At 58.8% G+C, this 14,996-nt stretch overlaps 3 protein-coding genes across 8 annotated transcripts; 1 reads left to right on the forward strand and 2 right to left on the reverse strand.

The window, feature by feature from the left end:
- Window positions 1–84: 84 nt before the first annotated feature.
- On the reverse strand, window positions 85–1,753 carry NDUFAF3 (NADH:ubiquinone oxidoreductase complex assembly factor 3). Of its 2 annotated transcripts, none has more exons than XM_058727017.1 (5): window positions 1,156–1,753; window positions 859–1,051; window positions 635–701; window positions 429–529; window positions 85–349 (listed from the first exon to the last, which is right to left on the reverse strand). In XM_058727017.1, exons 1-5 carry the CDS (start codon window positions 1,230–1,232, stop codon window positions 233–235), a joined length of 555 nt encoding a protein of 184 aa, XP_058583000.1. In that variant the 5' UTR covers window positions 1,233–1,753; the 3' UTR covers window positions 85–232. The 2 variants fall into 2 exon arrangements, with proteins under 2 accessions (XP_058583000.1, XP_058582999.1); XM_058727016.1 differs by having other exon boundaries at window positions 838–1,051.
- A 2,667-nt stretch (window positions 1,754–4,420) lies between these two features.
- Window positions 4,421–7,426, forward strand: DALRD3 (DALR anticodon binding domain containing 3). 4 transcript variants are annotated; one of them, XM_058726987.1, is made up of 12 exons: window positions 4,423–4,623; window positions 4,700–4,995; window positions 5,117–5,373; window positions 5,459–5,538; window positions 5,626–5,754; window positions 6,082–6,152; window positions 6,253–6,314; window positions 6,409–6,491; window positions 6,567–6,749; window positions 6,826–6,939; window positions 7,041–7,109; window positions 7,196–7,426. In XM_058726987.1, exons 1-12 carry the CDS (start codon window positions 4,459–4,461, stop codon window positions 7,313–7,315), a joined length of 1,629 nt encoding a protein of 542 aa, XP_058582970.1. In that variant the 5' UTR covers window positions 4,423–4,458; the 3' UTR covers window positions 7,316–7,426. The 4 variants fall into 4 exon arrangements, with proteins under 4 accessions (XP_058582972.1, XP_058582971.1, XP_058582970.1 ...); XM_058726989.1 differs by lacking the exon at window positions 6,826–6,939 and having other exon boundaries at window positions 4,421–4,623; XM_058726986.1 differs by having other exon boundaries at window positions 7,041–7,426.
- A 75-nt stretch (window positions 7,427–7,501) lies between these two features.
- On the reverse strand, window positions 7,502–14,959 carry WDR6 (WD repeat domain 6). 2 transcript variants are annotated; one of them, XM_058726974.1, is made up of 6 exons: window positions 14,666–14,959; window positions 8,808–11,275; window positions 8,623–8,706; window positions 8,412–8,528; window positions 8,195–8,313; window positions 7,502–8,095 (listed from the first exon to the last, which is right to left on the reverse strand). In XM_058726974.1, the coding sequence occupies exons 1-6, from the start codon at window positions 14,768–14,770 to the stop codon at window positions 7,635–7,637; spliced, it is 3,354 nt and encodes a 1,117-aa protein (XP_058582957.1). In that variant the 5' UTR covers window positions 14,771–14,959; the 3' UTR covers window positions 7,502–7,634. The 2 variants fall into 2 exon arrangements, with proteins under 2 accessions (XP_058582957.1, XP_058582958.1); XM_058726975.1 differs by lacking the exon at window positions 14,666–14,959 and adding an exon at window positions 12,710–14,301 and having other exon boundaries at window positions 8,808–12,461.
- Window positions 14,960–14,996: the final 37 nt, after the last annotated feature.

Below are 14,996 nucleotides of genomic sequence, written 5' to 3' on the forward strand. Positions count from 1 at the left end.
GTGATCCCTTGGTTTCTTTGCAACCCCCACCAAGAGCCCACTGAGCCAAGTAGCTCCTCACTAGCAGTAAACTAGAACAAAATGGAAGATGTGGATTAAATTATTAACTTGCTGGCAAGAAAGACAAGTGTTACAGTGCCAAAGGGGAGGGACTAGTGAAAGCGCTGGAAACCCGTGTGCACTGCAAAAGTGCCACGGCCCTCCTGGACAGGTTAGGTCAGTTCCTGGCGGTTCATTCTGCAGCTTGTGCCAAAGTTGTGAGCACAGTCCCTCCAGGTGGAGGAATAAGGGCAGCTCCTGTCACTCGGCCTTCATGACACAGGAAGTTGAAAGTGGCACAGGCATTGGGCTGCAAAGAGAAAGCCTGCATCAGCTTGGCTAGAGATAGGACTGGGCCCTGCTCAGCACTCCCAAGTGGCAGGACTTACCGTGTCCTGCACTTCCACCGCGATGCCCCGCTGCCTCATGGCTTGCAGCACCCGGGGCTGCAGTCGTTCAGTCCGGTCTCCGGTGCCCACCACAATGATCTCTAGGGAAAGATGGCCGTGATTAGCTTATGGCGGGTCAGTGGGGAGGCTGGGGCTGGGTGGTTTGCTGAGGCTGGAAGCACCTCAGCCCTCCCCTTCTCCAGTACCTATTCGCGGCTCCAGCAACCAGAAGAGACAGAAGCTTTCTTCAGTGATGTCCTGGTGAGTTCCTACCTGGGTTGGGAGGAGGCAAGTTAAGTACAAGTTCGCGCAGCTTTCCCCACAGAGCCCTTACCTGCTCCACAAAGGGGTAACGGAAAAGCCAAGTTTGCCAGGGACAGAATCAGGGGACAGGCCTGGGGCTCTGGACCTCTACTTCCTCACTGCTCACGTTCCACTGCACGACCGAGTGCGGGAGCAACGCGCAGGGCCCAAGCACACGATTTCCGTTGACCATGAAGCCGAGGCTGCTGTAGCTGTCGATATACATGGATTGCGGGGACTCGCGTTGCAGCAGAGAGATGCGCGTCCGCTGGTACAGCTCATCGTCCGCCGGCGTGAGCCGATGCCCTCGCCTTGGAACCCTGCGGGTGGGGTATGCTCAGGTTCTAGGGAGCCGTTGGGGGGGGGGGGGGGAGTCGCCGGTCGTGGGGGGCGAGAGAATCAGGGACGCTGGGTCTGGACTCACCACAGCAGCTCTGCGAGGTCACAACGAAAGGCGGCTCGAGCTCGGCACAGGCCGCGAAGAGCGAACGAGGCAACCATGGCGGACCCGCGTGCAGGGAACCCGGCGCTAGGTCAGCGGAGTCGTGGCGAAGTTCTCCGCAGCGCGCTGACAGCGCCCTCTGCGTCCCGGAGGGCACCGCGCGAGTCGGCTGCCCCAGCGCGGGATTGTGAAGGAGCCGGCCCGGGAAAACTGTCCCAGGAGGGCCCGTCCCCTACCGCGGCTCCGGTGTCTGCACCTGCCGCCCGCCCCGCCCCAGGCCCCCACAGACCGTCCTGGGGGAGCCGGACACCTGGTGGCGTGGCCGGCCTCAGAGCGCTGCCTGGGCCCCCGCCGCCGCTTGGTCCCCGGCCCTCAGCTATTAACGCAGGACTCCCGGAGCCTGGGGCGGGGCTGCCGCGCACCTGGTCGAGTCCCTCACACCTGGCCAGGGCGTGGGGCCAGCATCCAAGCCCCTAATCCCAGGCTTTGGGGCGTCGGGTTCCGAGGGCGGAGCGGCCAGCTCAGGTTTCCCCCGCACTTCTGCGAATCACGCCCCTCCTCAACCGTCACCCGCGCGACCGTTGGCGTCGTCGCCGCGCGTCTCCCGGGGCGTGGCCACGCGTGGATTGGCTTCTCAGGAGCGCGAGGGGGCGTGGCTGATTGGTTTCGCCTTAAAATGGCTCCAAATCTGCGGCCCCAGCAAGCGGAAGGGGACGCCGTGGTAGGGCGATTGTAGCCGTTCGGGTGGGGGCCACCGGGCCGAACGGAACCAGATATTGAACTAGACAGCTGCTGGAGCATCGCCCTGTCGTCGCTCACGCTGCTCGCGGCCCGAGAATTCCCCGACCCCCCGTCTTGAACCGAATCAGAGGGCCTACTGGCGCGAGAGTCGCTGGCGCCCGCGCGGGTTTCGGGCATCTTCGCGCCCCCACCGTGTCGTGGCCTCAAGGGAATGTTGACGCGTCTGCTACCCACGGGACCGGGCGGGAGGGAGGCTCGGCATAGCGGAGGACGGTCGCAATGGCTTCCCGGGGGTCCTATCGCCGCCATTGGGTCCCCAGCGCTCCGGGCGCTGGCATAGTCACGGGACAAAGGGCCCGGGGTGCGGGGGTGTCCCTGAGGCGGGCGCGCGGCTTTACTTCCTCTCCGGCCCCACGGGTGAGCTTCCCTCTAGGCTGATCTCGAAGCCCTTCCCACCACCGTCTCCTCACTGGTGGCCTGGCTTCATGGGACCAACAGGAGTAATCTTACCCTGCGGATCTAATCCGGATCTGGACCGGTCCCAGGGGAGACCCCCACCAACCTTCCTATTTTGGGGGGGGGGGCCCAGGTGAGCGCCTCGTTCCCACTACACTCGGTTTTACCGCCCACTCGTAGGTCCGTCTCCTGGTACTGGGAATGGGGGTCCTGATCTGGCCCCAGGACATGGAACTACCCCCCACCCGCCCCGGGGTCATTCCCACCCGCCACGGCTGGACAGCGGGCAACGGAATCCCAAAAGCAGCTGTTGTCTCCAGAGCATTCCAGCTGCGCTTGGATTTCGTTCCCTGCTCTCCTGCCAGAGCAGCGTCCTGGCCTAGGTGGGGTGGGCCAGCCTCTGACCCCCATACATACTTATTGGGTCGCTCTGGTCTCTGACCCTGTCTCAGGTGCGCCCTCAGCCTGGAAGTGGTGGGCGTAGACGTCGGAGAGCCAGGTTTGTGGTCATCTCTGGAACCTGGAGTGGCATTGACAAGGGAGGGCGTTTCCAGGGCCTCTGGACAGGGCTGCGATCGCGGTGAGTCCCACAGGGCCACCGCAGCTCGCTAAAGATAGCCCTTCACTTCCTGGGGAAAACCCACCCCAACCGTCTTCGTGTAGAGTAGCTGTAGTCCCCAGCTCCGCCTCCAGCCCCCAACCCTGTTAGTAGCTGCCCCAAGGTCATGCGCCTGCGGAATGGAAAGCGCTTTGGAATGACACGATCACTCCCGTTGAGTGGGCACCCAAGAAGCCATCGGGAATGTCGTGTCCGCCCAGTGCTCTTTCTGCGATCCCAGCAGGGCCTTGGAGCCCTGGCCCAGAAAGGGGTCTTGACAAACTTTTGCTGCCCCTTTCTAGGGTTCTCTCCTTTCTGAGCCCTGGGCACTCTCACTGCTTCAGAGCAGATATCATGGTTTTCCCAGCACTGTGTGCTGTGTCAGGTTCAATCTCCATTAAAGAAAATGGAAGAAAAGGGGATTTAAGTTACATTGAAGTGAAAACATTCAGGATCCCTGGTGGGACAGAGGAAAGAGCTTTGTCTCTCTAGTGGAATGCGATGCTCCAACTGGGAACAGTCCTTTAGCTGGGGCTTCTCATGATCACATTGTTTATTTGGCTCAGAATGGCTCCTTGCCTAAACCAGGAAGCCGGAGGATCCCTGTTAAAGTACACAAGGTTAAAAGGAAAGCATTAAAGGCTGGTCATTCTGGGGGCGCCTGGGTGGCTCAGTCGGTTGGGCATCTGCCTTCGGCTCAGGTCATGAGATCTCTCTCGTCCTGAGTTCGAGCCCTGCACTGGGTTCTGTGCTGACAGCTCAGAGCCTGGAGCCTGCTTCGGATTCTGTATCTCCCTCTCTCTCTGCCCCTCCCCCACTCACTCTCTTGTCTCTGCTTCTCAAAAATGAATAAACGTTAAAAAAAAAAAAAAGCTGGTAATTCTGGAAACTATCTTGATGGATCTAATTCCTCAAAAATCAAGAGAAGCAATTCTACGAGAGTAGGCATTTATCCGATGTAAAGACGACCCAAATCGCAAAGGAGGAAATACTTCTGAATAACCCGAAACCGCAGAATACTAATTCTTTTAAAAATGAGTTTTTAGGTGGTCGTGAAATGTTAGCTGGCTGTAATGTTAGCTGCCCTATCCCACTAAATTCATTTGGAGCTTCTGACGTTTGATCATGTGTCAAATGTGGGGAATGAAACGTCATCACAAATACACAGAGGTAAGACTTCGAGGGGAGAAACAACGATCTGGGCCCCACCCAGTAGGGAGGATCCTTTCCCTGGTTGCTAATGCAGGTGGCGAAGACAGAACCCTAGGTCTAAGATGGACCCGGAGATTTAGGAACCTAGGACAGGCAGGGCAGGCTGGCCACGCAGAGGGAGAGCTGGGGCCGAAGGTCTAAAGCGGCTATCAGATTCCCTCTGGCGCACCTGTCAGCTCAGGGGCCGCCACCGGATACGCGCCCTGGCCTGTCGGTCCTCCCGGAAGTTCGACCTCCCGGGGGTTTGCTTCCGGTTCTGCTGGTTCCTTCCGGTCGCCATGGCGACGGGGCGCCTGGGGGTCGGAGAGACGCTAGGGGCCCTCAACACCGCCCTGGGGCCTGGCGACCCCGTGTGGTTCAAGGAGACGCGCGCCCGCCACCTGCGTGCCCGAGACTTTCTGGCGCCGCGGCCCGCATTACAAGCGCGCTTCGGGGACGGACAGGTGGGCGCGAGCGGCCGAGTGGGGACATGCGGCGGGGGGCATCGCCGCAGCCCGCTCATCGCCCTTCCTCTCGCAGGTGCCCGAGCGTGTGGTCCGTGCAGTCGCCGGCCTGCAGGGCCCCGGCGTGGCCCCGGTGCTGCGCTGCGCGTCGACCCCCGCGGGTCTAGCGCTCCAGCTGCAGCGGCCCGCCGTCTTCGAGCGCGTGCTCGGCGCCGTGGCCGCCTATGTCGCGCCCGCCGCGCCCGCCGCGCCGAGCCCGCCCATCCTTCTCCACTGCCCGGCGCTGCGCAGCGCCCCCGGCGCGCTCCGCCTGAGCCAGCTGCGCGCCGTGCTCGTGGCCGATCATTTGGCGCGAACTCTGCGCGCTCACGGGTGAGCGCGACGCGGGGCCAAAGAGGCGGGGGTAGGAAGCTGGGACGGAAGCAGCTGCGAGTGGGAAGTAGGGGGAGCTGGGCCGGGTGATAGGGCTGAGGCGGTCGCCCTCGCTTCGCAGGGAGAGTGTGCGCCTCGTCCCCGCCGTGCGAGACCCGCACATGCCGACCTTCCTGCAGCAACTGCGCGTGGACTGGCCCGCTGCTTCGGAGAGAGCCGCCACCGAAGCCCTGAGGAACCGCGCGCTTGCAGAGCTTAGCCCTGCCCAGGAGCAGGGAGCCCTGCCCCGCGGCGTCCTGGGCACAGTGTACCTGCAGGAGCTGGTGCAAGAACGGGGACGCGCAGCTGGCTATGACCCCAACCTGGACAAGTGTCTGGGTAGGAGCTGGAGCCTCGCAGGGCTGGAGAGAAGGTGGGGACTCTGTGCTCCTGGCTAGCCTCAACGCCCTCGTGTTCTCTGCAGTGACTGAGGATCTGCTCTCGGTGCTAGCCGAGCTGCAGGAGGCTGCGCGCTGCTGGCCAGGGGACAGCCCTCCATCCCTGGTTAGTGACTGACCCGACTCCGTAGGCTGACACTGGCCAGCCGAGTGTCCTGTGTTCGCTCGGTGACCGTCTTCCTACACACCGTAGGCTGCGGCCCCAGATGCTAACGCAGACCGCTGCATGGTTGTGCACGTGGTGAGCTGTGAGGAGGAGTTCCAGCAACAAAAGGTGGACCTGCTTTGGCGGAAGCTGGATGACCAGGCTCCGCTCACACAGGTAGGTTTAGTGGCTTCCTCCCCGCCCCCACCATCCTGAGGGCCCTTGAAAACCCTCAAGCGTCCTGTTGGCCAGTGTGTCCATACGTGACACCTGATCCTGAGGGGGAGGTTAGGCTTGGTGAGTGGGTATTTGCCGCAGCTTGTGAGCATCCTGAGAGAAGGTGGGGTCCGGAGGCACATCCCAGAGAACACTGAAGAAACTGGACTGTGTCCTGGGGTGGGCTTGAAAGGCGGGGAGAGTCCAGGCACCAGATTTAGGCTTCCCAAAGGATTTGGTGTTGGAGGGTATCGCTTCCTAGCTGAGTGCCTGTTCTCTTCCCGACAGAAGCACCTGGTCTGTGGCCCGGTGAAAGTGGCTGGTGCACCCAGCACCCTCACTGCCCCTGAGTACTACGAGTGAGTGAGACTGGAAGGGAGGCCCCCTAGTCAGGGTAGTTGAGGTGGAGGGGAACTCCTCACCACCCCGCCTGCCCCGCTCACTCTTCTCCTCATGCAGGCTCCGGCACGCCCAGGTGTGCAAGGCTTCGGCAGTGAAGCACGGCAGGGACCTGGCACAAGGTGCGTGCGCCCAGGAACCCCTAGCTGTGCTCTGCAGGAGGGGCGGCTCGTCTGCTTCCCTGCCTGTGGAGACTCACCGACTGCACTCCCCCAGACCCAGCCTGGACAGAGGTCTTCAGCGTTCTCTCCGTGGCGACCATCAAGTTTGAGATGCTCAGCACAGCCCCGCACGGCCAGGTGAGCCTGGGTGACCTACAGGATCAGGGCTTGGACAGCACGTGTGGTGGCTGCAGCTGTGCCCCCATTCCTCAGCTTCTCCTGGCCCTGGCCGACAGCAGCATTTCCACAAAGGGCACCAAGAGCGGCACCTTCGTCATGTATAACTGTGCCCGTCTTGCCACACTGTTTGAAGGGTACAGGCACAGCATGGAACAAGGTCTGTACCCCACTTTTCCACCTGTGAGCAGTCTCGATTTCTCACTGCTACAGGATGAGGTGAGTGCCCTCCCCAGGTAGTTGGGCACCCACAGGAGGTTGGGACCTCATCTCCCAGCACCCTTCTTCCTCCCAGGGTGAGTGGCTCCTGCTCTTCAATGGCATCCTCCCCTTCCCAGACCTGCTGAGCCAGACAGCAGCCCTGGCATGCACAGCCCCAGGGCTGCACACCACCGCACGCACAGAGACGGTGAGGCAGAGGAGACGGGGACAGACACTGCACACTCAATGCTTTATTCTGGGTTGGGCACAAGATCAGAGACCAGCCAGTGACTCAGTCTCTGTCTCTAGATGTGCAAGTTCCTGGTACAGCTCAGCATGGATTTCAGCTCCTACTATAACCGCATACACATCCTAGGAGTAAGTGCACAGCAAAACGGGGTGGGGAGTTGCGGGGGAGCAAGGGAAGCAAAGGACGAGACCAGCAGGCCCTTTCTCTCCAACAGGCACCTCGACCACACCTGTTTGGTCAAATGTTTGCCCGTCTCCAGCTTCTGCAGGCCGTGCGTGAAGTGCTTCACACCGGCCTAGCCACGCTGGGCCTCCCTCCGCTGAACCATATCTAAGGCCACAGAGACCCCAATATCTAGGAATGTTTACAGAGTCATCACCTGAAAAAAAGATACACAGATTTTGTTAGGGACCTGAAACCAAAAATAAACTACGTCTATTATAAAGCCTGGTCCTATTATAAGCAGTAGGGCATATTTTTGGTCTGCCCAGATGGCACCCTACTCACCTCCAGCTCCTGCTCTGACGTCAGGAACCCGCGGCTGCCGCCTCCTCCCCTCAAGGCACACTGGGCATGGGCACAGACAGTCACTCCTGTTCCACTCCGTCTGCGAGCAGGCCCCATACCCAGCATGCCGGCCACCGCGGGACACTTCAATCATACCAGTTGTAAACCTCAAGCCCCTGGCCCCCAAGAGCACAGCGGTGGCCAAACTCAGGGCTCACAGGCCAGCAGTCCATGTCAGCCACATCTGGGACGTGGTACACGGTACTGTTCATGAAGGTGGGCTCACCATGCCCCAGACGCCAGAAGGTCAGCCGTTGGTCGATGGAGGCTGAGACCATAAGGCTTGGGCTTAGGATCTTGAGGCCTGTCACATGGGCAGCATGTGCACAGGGGACAGAGTATTCCTCCAGCACATCCAACTGGGGCACCAGCTCAGCACCCCCAGCGGCCTCTTCCAGCTCTGGTGCCACCACAGCCAGCACAAAGACATGGAGGGAGCCATCCTCACTGCCACTGGCCACAAGGTGGCCCTCACGTGTGGGCAAGGTGTGCAGGCTGTTGACACCACAGCTATGAGCCTGGAGGGTCAGGCAGGGGGTGCCCAGTCCTGGAGGAAGAAGATGGTTATCAGGACCTCGCTGCCACATGGGTGAAGGCAAAGTGTGAGGTGGGGAGGGACAGCCATGGTTGTACACTGGCTACTCACGGTAGGGAAGCCCGGGGTCCGTTGGAGGCTCCAGGGCAGTGGAACCATGGTCTAGCACAGTAGTGAGATCCCAGAAGGCCAAGCTGCCATCAGTAGCTGCACTGCACAGGAACAGCCTCCTGGGAGCCAGGGGAGGGCAGCTAGGTCAGTGAGGGGGATGGAAAGCAACAGGAGCCCCCACCTGGCCCACGCAGGACCACCATGCAGCCTCTCTCACCGCCGCTGGTTGGGTGCCTCATGTGTAAAGGAATGGACCTTAAGGACACACCGCTTGTGGTGGAAGGTTTCAGCCAGGAGCTGCAGCCGCCGCCCAGAGTCCTGCAAAAGAAAGAGCCTGGGGGGCGGAGAGTGGCCCAGCTCAGAACCCATTCTGGACAACCTTCCAGGCTTTGTCTCTTGGCCCTACCACCCCCCATGCCCATTCTCACCTCACTGCTCCATCACTACAGGCTGCAGCCACAAGGGGGCCAAGGCCAGGCCTGTCGAGCTCACAGATAGCTAGGGACATATACCTGCCGAGACCAGACACAGGTCAGGGCAAACCTGGGAGCAGCTGTAAGGGGCTTGCCCTGCGTGACACCACCCTACACTCCCACCTAGCAGTGCACATTACCTGGTCTCTGGATCCACCTTGATCATCCGGTGCCGATTGCGCTGCCGGTCCCAGTACTCGTCTAGCCGGTGGGACGAAAGGTGCATGACATGGCAGGCGAGGCGGCTTGGGGTGCTGGGGTCTGGGGTGACCATGATGCTGAAGCAGTGCATCTCAGCCCGGCCCCCCGCAGACACCACATGAGCAGTCAGGCCTGGCCGAGGATCCTGAGGGCCACCTGGGGTACCAATGCCCCACACAGCCAGCGCACGCACCGAGGAGATGTGATTACAGACAGCTGTAAGTGCATGGGCCGAGCCAGTGGCTGTGGGGAGCGCCAGGACACAGACAGTGGTGTCCTCGCTGCATGTGATCACAATGTCAGTCAGGCCAGGCCCCTCGCTGCCGGGCTCCAAGTAGTCAGGCTGCATGAAGCTGGGCATCTCAAATTCAGGTCCCAGAGTGATAGTGCCCACACGCTTTACACAAGTGATCTCACGGCCATGCAGGCTCTCCCGGAGGATCACGTGTGGCCTAGTACAGCCACCCAGAGCCCGGTACAGCATGACATCCCCATCCTTGAGGTAGGCAAAGGCCATAGCCGCCTCGGTATCAGAGAAGGCCCAGGAGCGGTGCCCTCCACCACAGTTAACGATGTGCAGCTTTTCATGGGATCGGGGACTCCACACTACAAACTCATTGGCATGGAAACCCAGGATGACCATACTCCCATCAGCCATCATACGGAGCCCAGCCACCCAGTTCATGCCTCGACAGGACTTCTGCCTTAGGACTGGCTGGAGTTGGCCACCTCGCACAAAGAGCTGGTAATAGGCGCCATCACGCCCTGTGGTATACACGTAGCCACCATGGCAGGTGACCGAGGTCACACCCTGCTTCCCGTGCAGAGAAGGGAGGGTGGACACAGGGCCCCACTCAGTTTCATCCCCACCACTGCCACTACCTGCTTCAAGTGCTCCAGTGACACCTCCGGCCTTGCCCCCAATCCCAAGATCCTTGAGCAGAGCTGGTCTGGAGGGGAACAGCAACACAGAGCCCCGACGGTCCCCGCACACCAGGAAGTCACCAGGGGGTAAGAAGGCACTGCATGTGTGCCATCTCTGCTTGCTTGGAGGCAGTAGGTACCGGCAACGTTCCTTTACAAAGATGGCTTTGCCAGAGGGTGCGGCTGAGATTTCCAGGCAAGCCACCACACCACCAGGGCCCGATGCCAGCAACAGGAGCTCCTCATAGCCACGCAAGGCCCAGCTCAGACTATGCACCTTCCCACAGAACAGGGTCAGGTCCACAGCTGCTGTTGGAGTGTTGATGGGGACAACCTTGACATGACCCTCCCCATTGGCCATGGCACACAGTCCAAAGCCCTCAGGACCAGGGGCTGCCTCCAGGAGGCAGTAGGACTGGAAGCGTTTATCCTCCAGCAGCTGCTCCCAGCACTTGACCTCAAAGTCATAGAGGTACAGGACCCCTGTGTCAGTCACTGCCAGTAGTCGCCATGAGCCAGCCAGCGTCACAGCCTTGAGGGTACCTGGCCTGCTACGGGACTTGAAACAGAGAGCTGAGACCCCCGAACCTGGGTACCCACGCCCTACCAAGTGCCACAGCCGGATGCCTGAGTCATCACCCCCAGTAACCACCCAGGCCTGCCTCTCATGGGCAGCTAAAGCCCTGATGCCACGACCCTGGTGGCCCCGAAAGGCCTGGAGGATCTCACCTTCGTGGCTCCATACCAAGCAGACACAGTCCTCTCCAGCACTGATAAGGTAATTCTCTAGTAGCTTGACCTGCCACACACGGGCACTGTGCCCAAAGCAGTGCCCAATATTCTGTACCCGACCCCCAGGCACCCGCAGGTCACCCACCTTCCAGATGCGGACACTTCGGTCTTCTGAAGCTGTGGCCAACAAGCCTTTACTTTCCAGGTACGACATGCTGAAGATGACACCCACATGCCCACTGACCCGTCGGTCAGGGGCCACAGGCTTATTATCTATTAAGGCAGCTGCTGGGTACCAGACAAGGAGCTGATTGGAAACAGCACCTGCCACTATGGTCAGCTCCTTCCAGGTGTCTCCGATCAGACAGGCTGAGGAGAGGGTGCACCTGTCTGTGCAGGGCACCTCCTGCAGCATGCACCCTACCACAGGGTCGTATAGCACTACTGAGTTATGGCCCAGGGCCAAGGCTATGTTCCCCTCAAGCCAACGTGCATCCCAGATCCAGTCAGACATGTTCCATAGGCCAGAGCGCCAGAGCTCCCGGAAGCGGCCCTGTCCCCAGCTAACTTTCACAACTCGGAGTCCCTTGCTCCCAAACACAGCCACCATAGCCTCCGAGTCAAGGTCTCCGTTTGGTTCTGGTCGCACCCGGAACCCATGGATAAGATAGTGGCCAAGCAGGTTCTGCACGCGCTTCATCATCCGCAGATGGCCACCAAAATCGAGGCTGTACACCAGGACATCTGGCCCCTCACCTAGACAGAGGCAGAGAGCCACATCAGAACCTCACCTCTGATAAGTCATGAAGAGACGAGGGCAGGGAAAACTCGGGCATGTAGCCTGCGAATGCATTAGAACACACGACCCTGCAGGCTTGAACCCTGGACAATCCCCGGCCTCAGCTTCAGCTGGACTTTCAATGCTGACATTCAGATACTCAGTTCAACCTGACTTCCTCAAACACAGGCTCTTCCTCGCCCCACCTAACTTCTCATCCTTCCACTGGAAGCCTGTCAGCCTTTCTCCCAAATCCTCAGCCTCATCTGCTTCTACACGCCCTCTTCCGCCCCCCCCAACCCATCCCTCCCCCAGGGCAGAGGCTGTCCCTAAAGGTGATCCTCCCACCTTGGGGCCACAGCAGAACGCCTCTGGATTTCCAGAAACTTCTTCCTTGAAGCTCAGATGTGAGCATGTTCAACACTGATGAGAAGAACCAGGAGAGGCAGCCCCTACTTTGACAGCCAAGGTTCCCATGACCCTAAGCCACCTCCTGCCTGCCCTGCAGGCACTTCCCACTCTACTAGTTCACCTTCAAGTTCTCTCAACCATTGCCACCCTCTACTCAGCCCCAGCCCCAAAGCAGGAAGCTCACCACTTACTCCTCTAAACTTCCCACATCTTCTCATGTTCCGAGTGCTCATTTTCTAAAGATTTTGCAAATCCTTCCCACCACAGTGACTTTGCCCCAGGATATCACCTTAACCTGAGATGACATTAACAGTTCCTCATGATATTCTTAGCTTGCAATCTCCATTTTTCGACATTCAATAGACATGAACTGAGCATCAATTATAAACCAGACAAGGAACTAACTACGTGCTGGAGTAGTAAGACAAGCACAGACCCAGACTCCTGCCCATCAGGCAGACAATAAACAGTATCACCCAAGTAAACTACATTGTTGTAACTCTGGTAAGTTCCAGGAAAGAACTATACAGGTTGCTTTAAGAATATAAAAGAGGAAAATCTATTCCACAGGATTTTCCCTCCAGAAGACATCTGGCAATATCTGGAGACATTCTGGTTGTCACAACTGGGAGCTATGCTAACTGGCAACTAGGAGTAGAAGCCAGGGATGCTCCTAAACATCCTGCACAGCACAGACAGCCCCCCACACAAAAAAAGGATCTGGGCCAAAATGTCAAAAGTGCTGATACTGGGGCGCCTGGGTGGTGCAGTCGGTTAAGCGTCCGACTTCAGCCAGGTCACGATCTCGCGGTCCGTGAGTTCGAGCCCCGCGTCGGGCTCTGGGCTGATGGCTCGGAGCCTGGAGCCTGTTTCCGATTCTGTGTCTCCCTCTCTCTCTGCCCCTGCCCCGTTCATGCTTTGTCTCTCTCTGTCCCAAAAATAAATTAAAAAAAAAAAAAAAAAAAAAAAAAAAAAAAAGTGCTGATACTGAGAAACCCTGGTCTCGTCTAAACAGACTGGGTGAAGGGCGCCTGGGTGGCTCAGTCGGTTGAGCATCTAACTTTGGCTCAGGTCATGATCACACAGTTGGTGAGTTTGAGCCCTGCATCAGGCTCTGTGCTGACAGCTCAGAGTATGGAGCCTGCTTCAGATCCTGTGTCTCCCTCTCTCTCTCTCTGCTCCTCCCCTGCGCTCTCTCTCAAAAATAAAATTAAAAAAATAATAATTAAAAAATAAACAGACTGGGTGTCAGGAGAGGCCACCTTGCGAACATAACATATAGACGGAGAGGAATCAATAAGCAGTGGTAACCAAAGGAAGAGCAAGCATGGGGGAGATGGGTGAACCTTTCTTGGCAGATAGAATAGCAAGTCTGATGACCCTGAGGTGAGCACAGTCGTGTGGTTGGAATAAGAAACAAAGAGCTCAAGGATAGGCTGGGAGAATGCTCCTGAGGGGGTCTAGGAGACAAAGTTGCATGGCCTCAAATGACGGCAATATACAGACAGTGGCCACATGTATGAAGTCAAAATCAACCAGACTGGCTTGGGAGCTGAGGAAGATGCTCAGACTCAGGCACCTGACTGGCTGTTGTTCCCTCTGTTGAGCTGGAGCACCCAGTAGGAATATTTCAAATTGAAGGCACCTGTGCACTTGGACGTGGAACTCATAAGCAAAGAGGGCTGGAAATTCAGATTATAGGTGCACATGGACAGAATTTGAGAATTGCAGCAATACAAAAGTCACTCTGGAAGTCACTGGAGTAGAGGAATTCACTTGAAGAGCTTTCTAACCTGCATTTCCCAGGTCATTTTCTTGCCTAAAACCCTTCATGGGGCCTCTCTCCACCACCACTATGAAGTCAGATCTAGGGTTAAAACGGTCTGGCCTCTGCTCCTTTCTCCAGCACTTGTCCCACCCCACCCCTGCTCAGCCTCACAGAAATTCCCTCTTTCTCCCGAAGTAACAAATTCTCAGCCTCAAAGTCTTTGGCATGTTTACCCTCTGCCAGAAACTCACCGCTTCCCTTCTCCTAGCTCATTGTTGTGGTTCTTTGGGTTTCTGCCTACCTATCTCTTCCTGCAGAAGCCTTAGGACTCTAACCCATCGTAGGCACCTTGAACTCCCAGAGTCCCCACCCTTCACCAGATCACAACTGGGCCATCCCTCCCCACACACACATACCCACCCCCTTAGGATAGTAAGCAGCTCACTCAAGACTTGACAGAGCCCTGCCTCAGGACCCTTAAAAAACTCAGCAGCACCACCATCAATCACTAGTGTCTTCCAGTCAGTCCTCAATGCTCCCCAAGGGTCTGCTGCCTCAGGTCTCAGGGCTTTGATGGCCTATGCTTCTTGACCTGACCTTCCCCCAAGAAGCATCAACATCGGAATTCCTGGACGCAACCATCTCGGAAGGGGCCTTAGCGTCTGCCTCCCCAAGCATTGGCTCACTCAAAAAGGTCTCATCTCTAGTTTCCCGCCACTCAATCTGGTCCTCCCCATCTTCCACGGAGAAGCCTCACACAGCCCTGAGGCCACACCCCCGCCACCGGGCCCCGCCCTCAGGACCGCCCACCTTGGGGTCGGCTCATCCCAACCCACCCACCCACCCCCGCCCCCCGCTCCACTCCAGGAAGGGGCCACACACCACTCGCCCTCCATGCTCCGCCTCCGAAATCACTGCGTTTCCTCGCACTTTCCCGCAGCCCCACCGCTCTTTCCACGTCGGCTGCAGACTATGAAGGGACTCAGTAGCCACATCGGGTTTTTTTTGTCTCCAGGGCTCCTCCGGCTGGGTCTCCTGCCCGCCATCTCCTGGGCTCCCGCCCCCCTCGGTCGGGCTTCATCCCGCCGCCCGTCCTCCTCCTTGGGGGTATCCCTTTGTTCTCACGGTCCCGCCCCACGCGAGCGCACGGTTTCTTCTCCACTAGCATGCGCTTCAACCCAAACCTCACCCGCCAACAGCCGATCCCCCACGCACTCCAGACCCGTGACCGGGAGGAGTATGAGCTCGGAGGTTGCCCGCGGCCAAACGTAGTCCTCGTGAGCGTCCATGTCTGTCCTCCTGCTGCTGCGGCTGCCCTGGCCAAGAAGGGAGCTGAGCTCTCGCGAGACGAGCCTTCCTCGCACGCAGCAGAGCCGATCTACAGCGGCCTTAGCAACAGGTAGCTGAGCCCAGGGTCGCCCGCTGCCGATGTCCAATCACGACCCTTCGCCTCACGCAATCCAGCCCGTCATTGGCGAGGCCGCCCTCGCCCCTCCCCCTGGCGTGACGCTCTCC

The sequence above is a fragment of the Neofelis nebulosa genome, chromosome 4 (assembly GCF_028018385.1).
Source record: "Neofelis nebulosa isolate mNeoNeb1 chromosome 4, mNeoNeb1.pri, whole genome shotgun sequence".
NCBI classification, from domain to species: Eukaryota; Metazoa; Chordata; class Mammalia; order Carnivora; family Felidae; genus Neofelis; species Neofelis nebulosa.

Coding starts and splice junctions, on each gene's coding strand:
- NDUFAF3 (XM_058727016.1), bottom strand. CDS start 1,232: ATGGTTGCCTCGTTCGCTCTTCGCGGCCTGTGCCGAGCTCGAGCCGCC. Junction 702..837: donor TGAGCAGTGAGGAAGTAGAG/GTCCAGAGCCCC, acceptor CTCCCAACCCAG/GTAGGAACTCACCAGGACAT. Junction 350..428: donor CGGTGGAAGTGCAGGACACG/GTAAGTCCTGCC, acceptor TTCTCTTTGCAG/CCCAATGCCTGTGCCACTTT.
- DALRD3 (XM_058726986.1), top strand. CDS start 4,459: ATGGCGACGGGGCGCCTGGGGGTCGGAGAGACGCTAGGGGCCCTCAAC. Junction 4,996..5,116: donor CGAACTCTGCGCGCTCACGG/GTGAGCGCGACG, acceptor CTCGCTTCGCAG/GGAGAGTGTGCGCCTCGTCC. Junction 6,940..7,040: donor CCACCGCACGCACAGAGACG/GTGAGGCAGAGG, acceptor CTCTGTCTCTAG/ATGTGCAAGTTCCTGGTACA.
- WDR6 (XM_058726974.1), bottom strand. CDS start 14,770: ATGGACGCTCACGAGGACTACGTTTGGCCGCGGGCAACCTCCGAGCTC. Junction 8,707..8,807: donor AAGGTGGATCCAGAGACCAG/GTAATGTGCACT, acceptor TGGTCTCGGCAG/GTATATGTCCCTAGCTATCT. Junction 8,529..8,622: donor TGTAGTGATGGAGCAGTGAG/GTGAGAATGGGC, acceptor TCCGCCCCCCAG/GCTCTTTCTTTTGCAGGACT.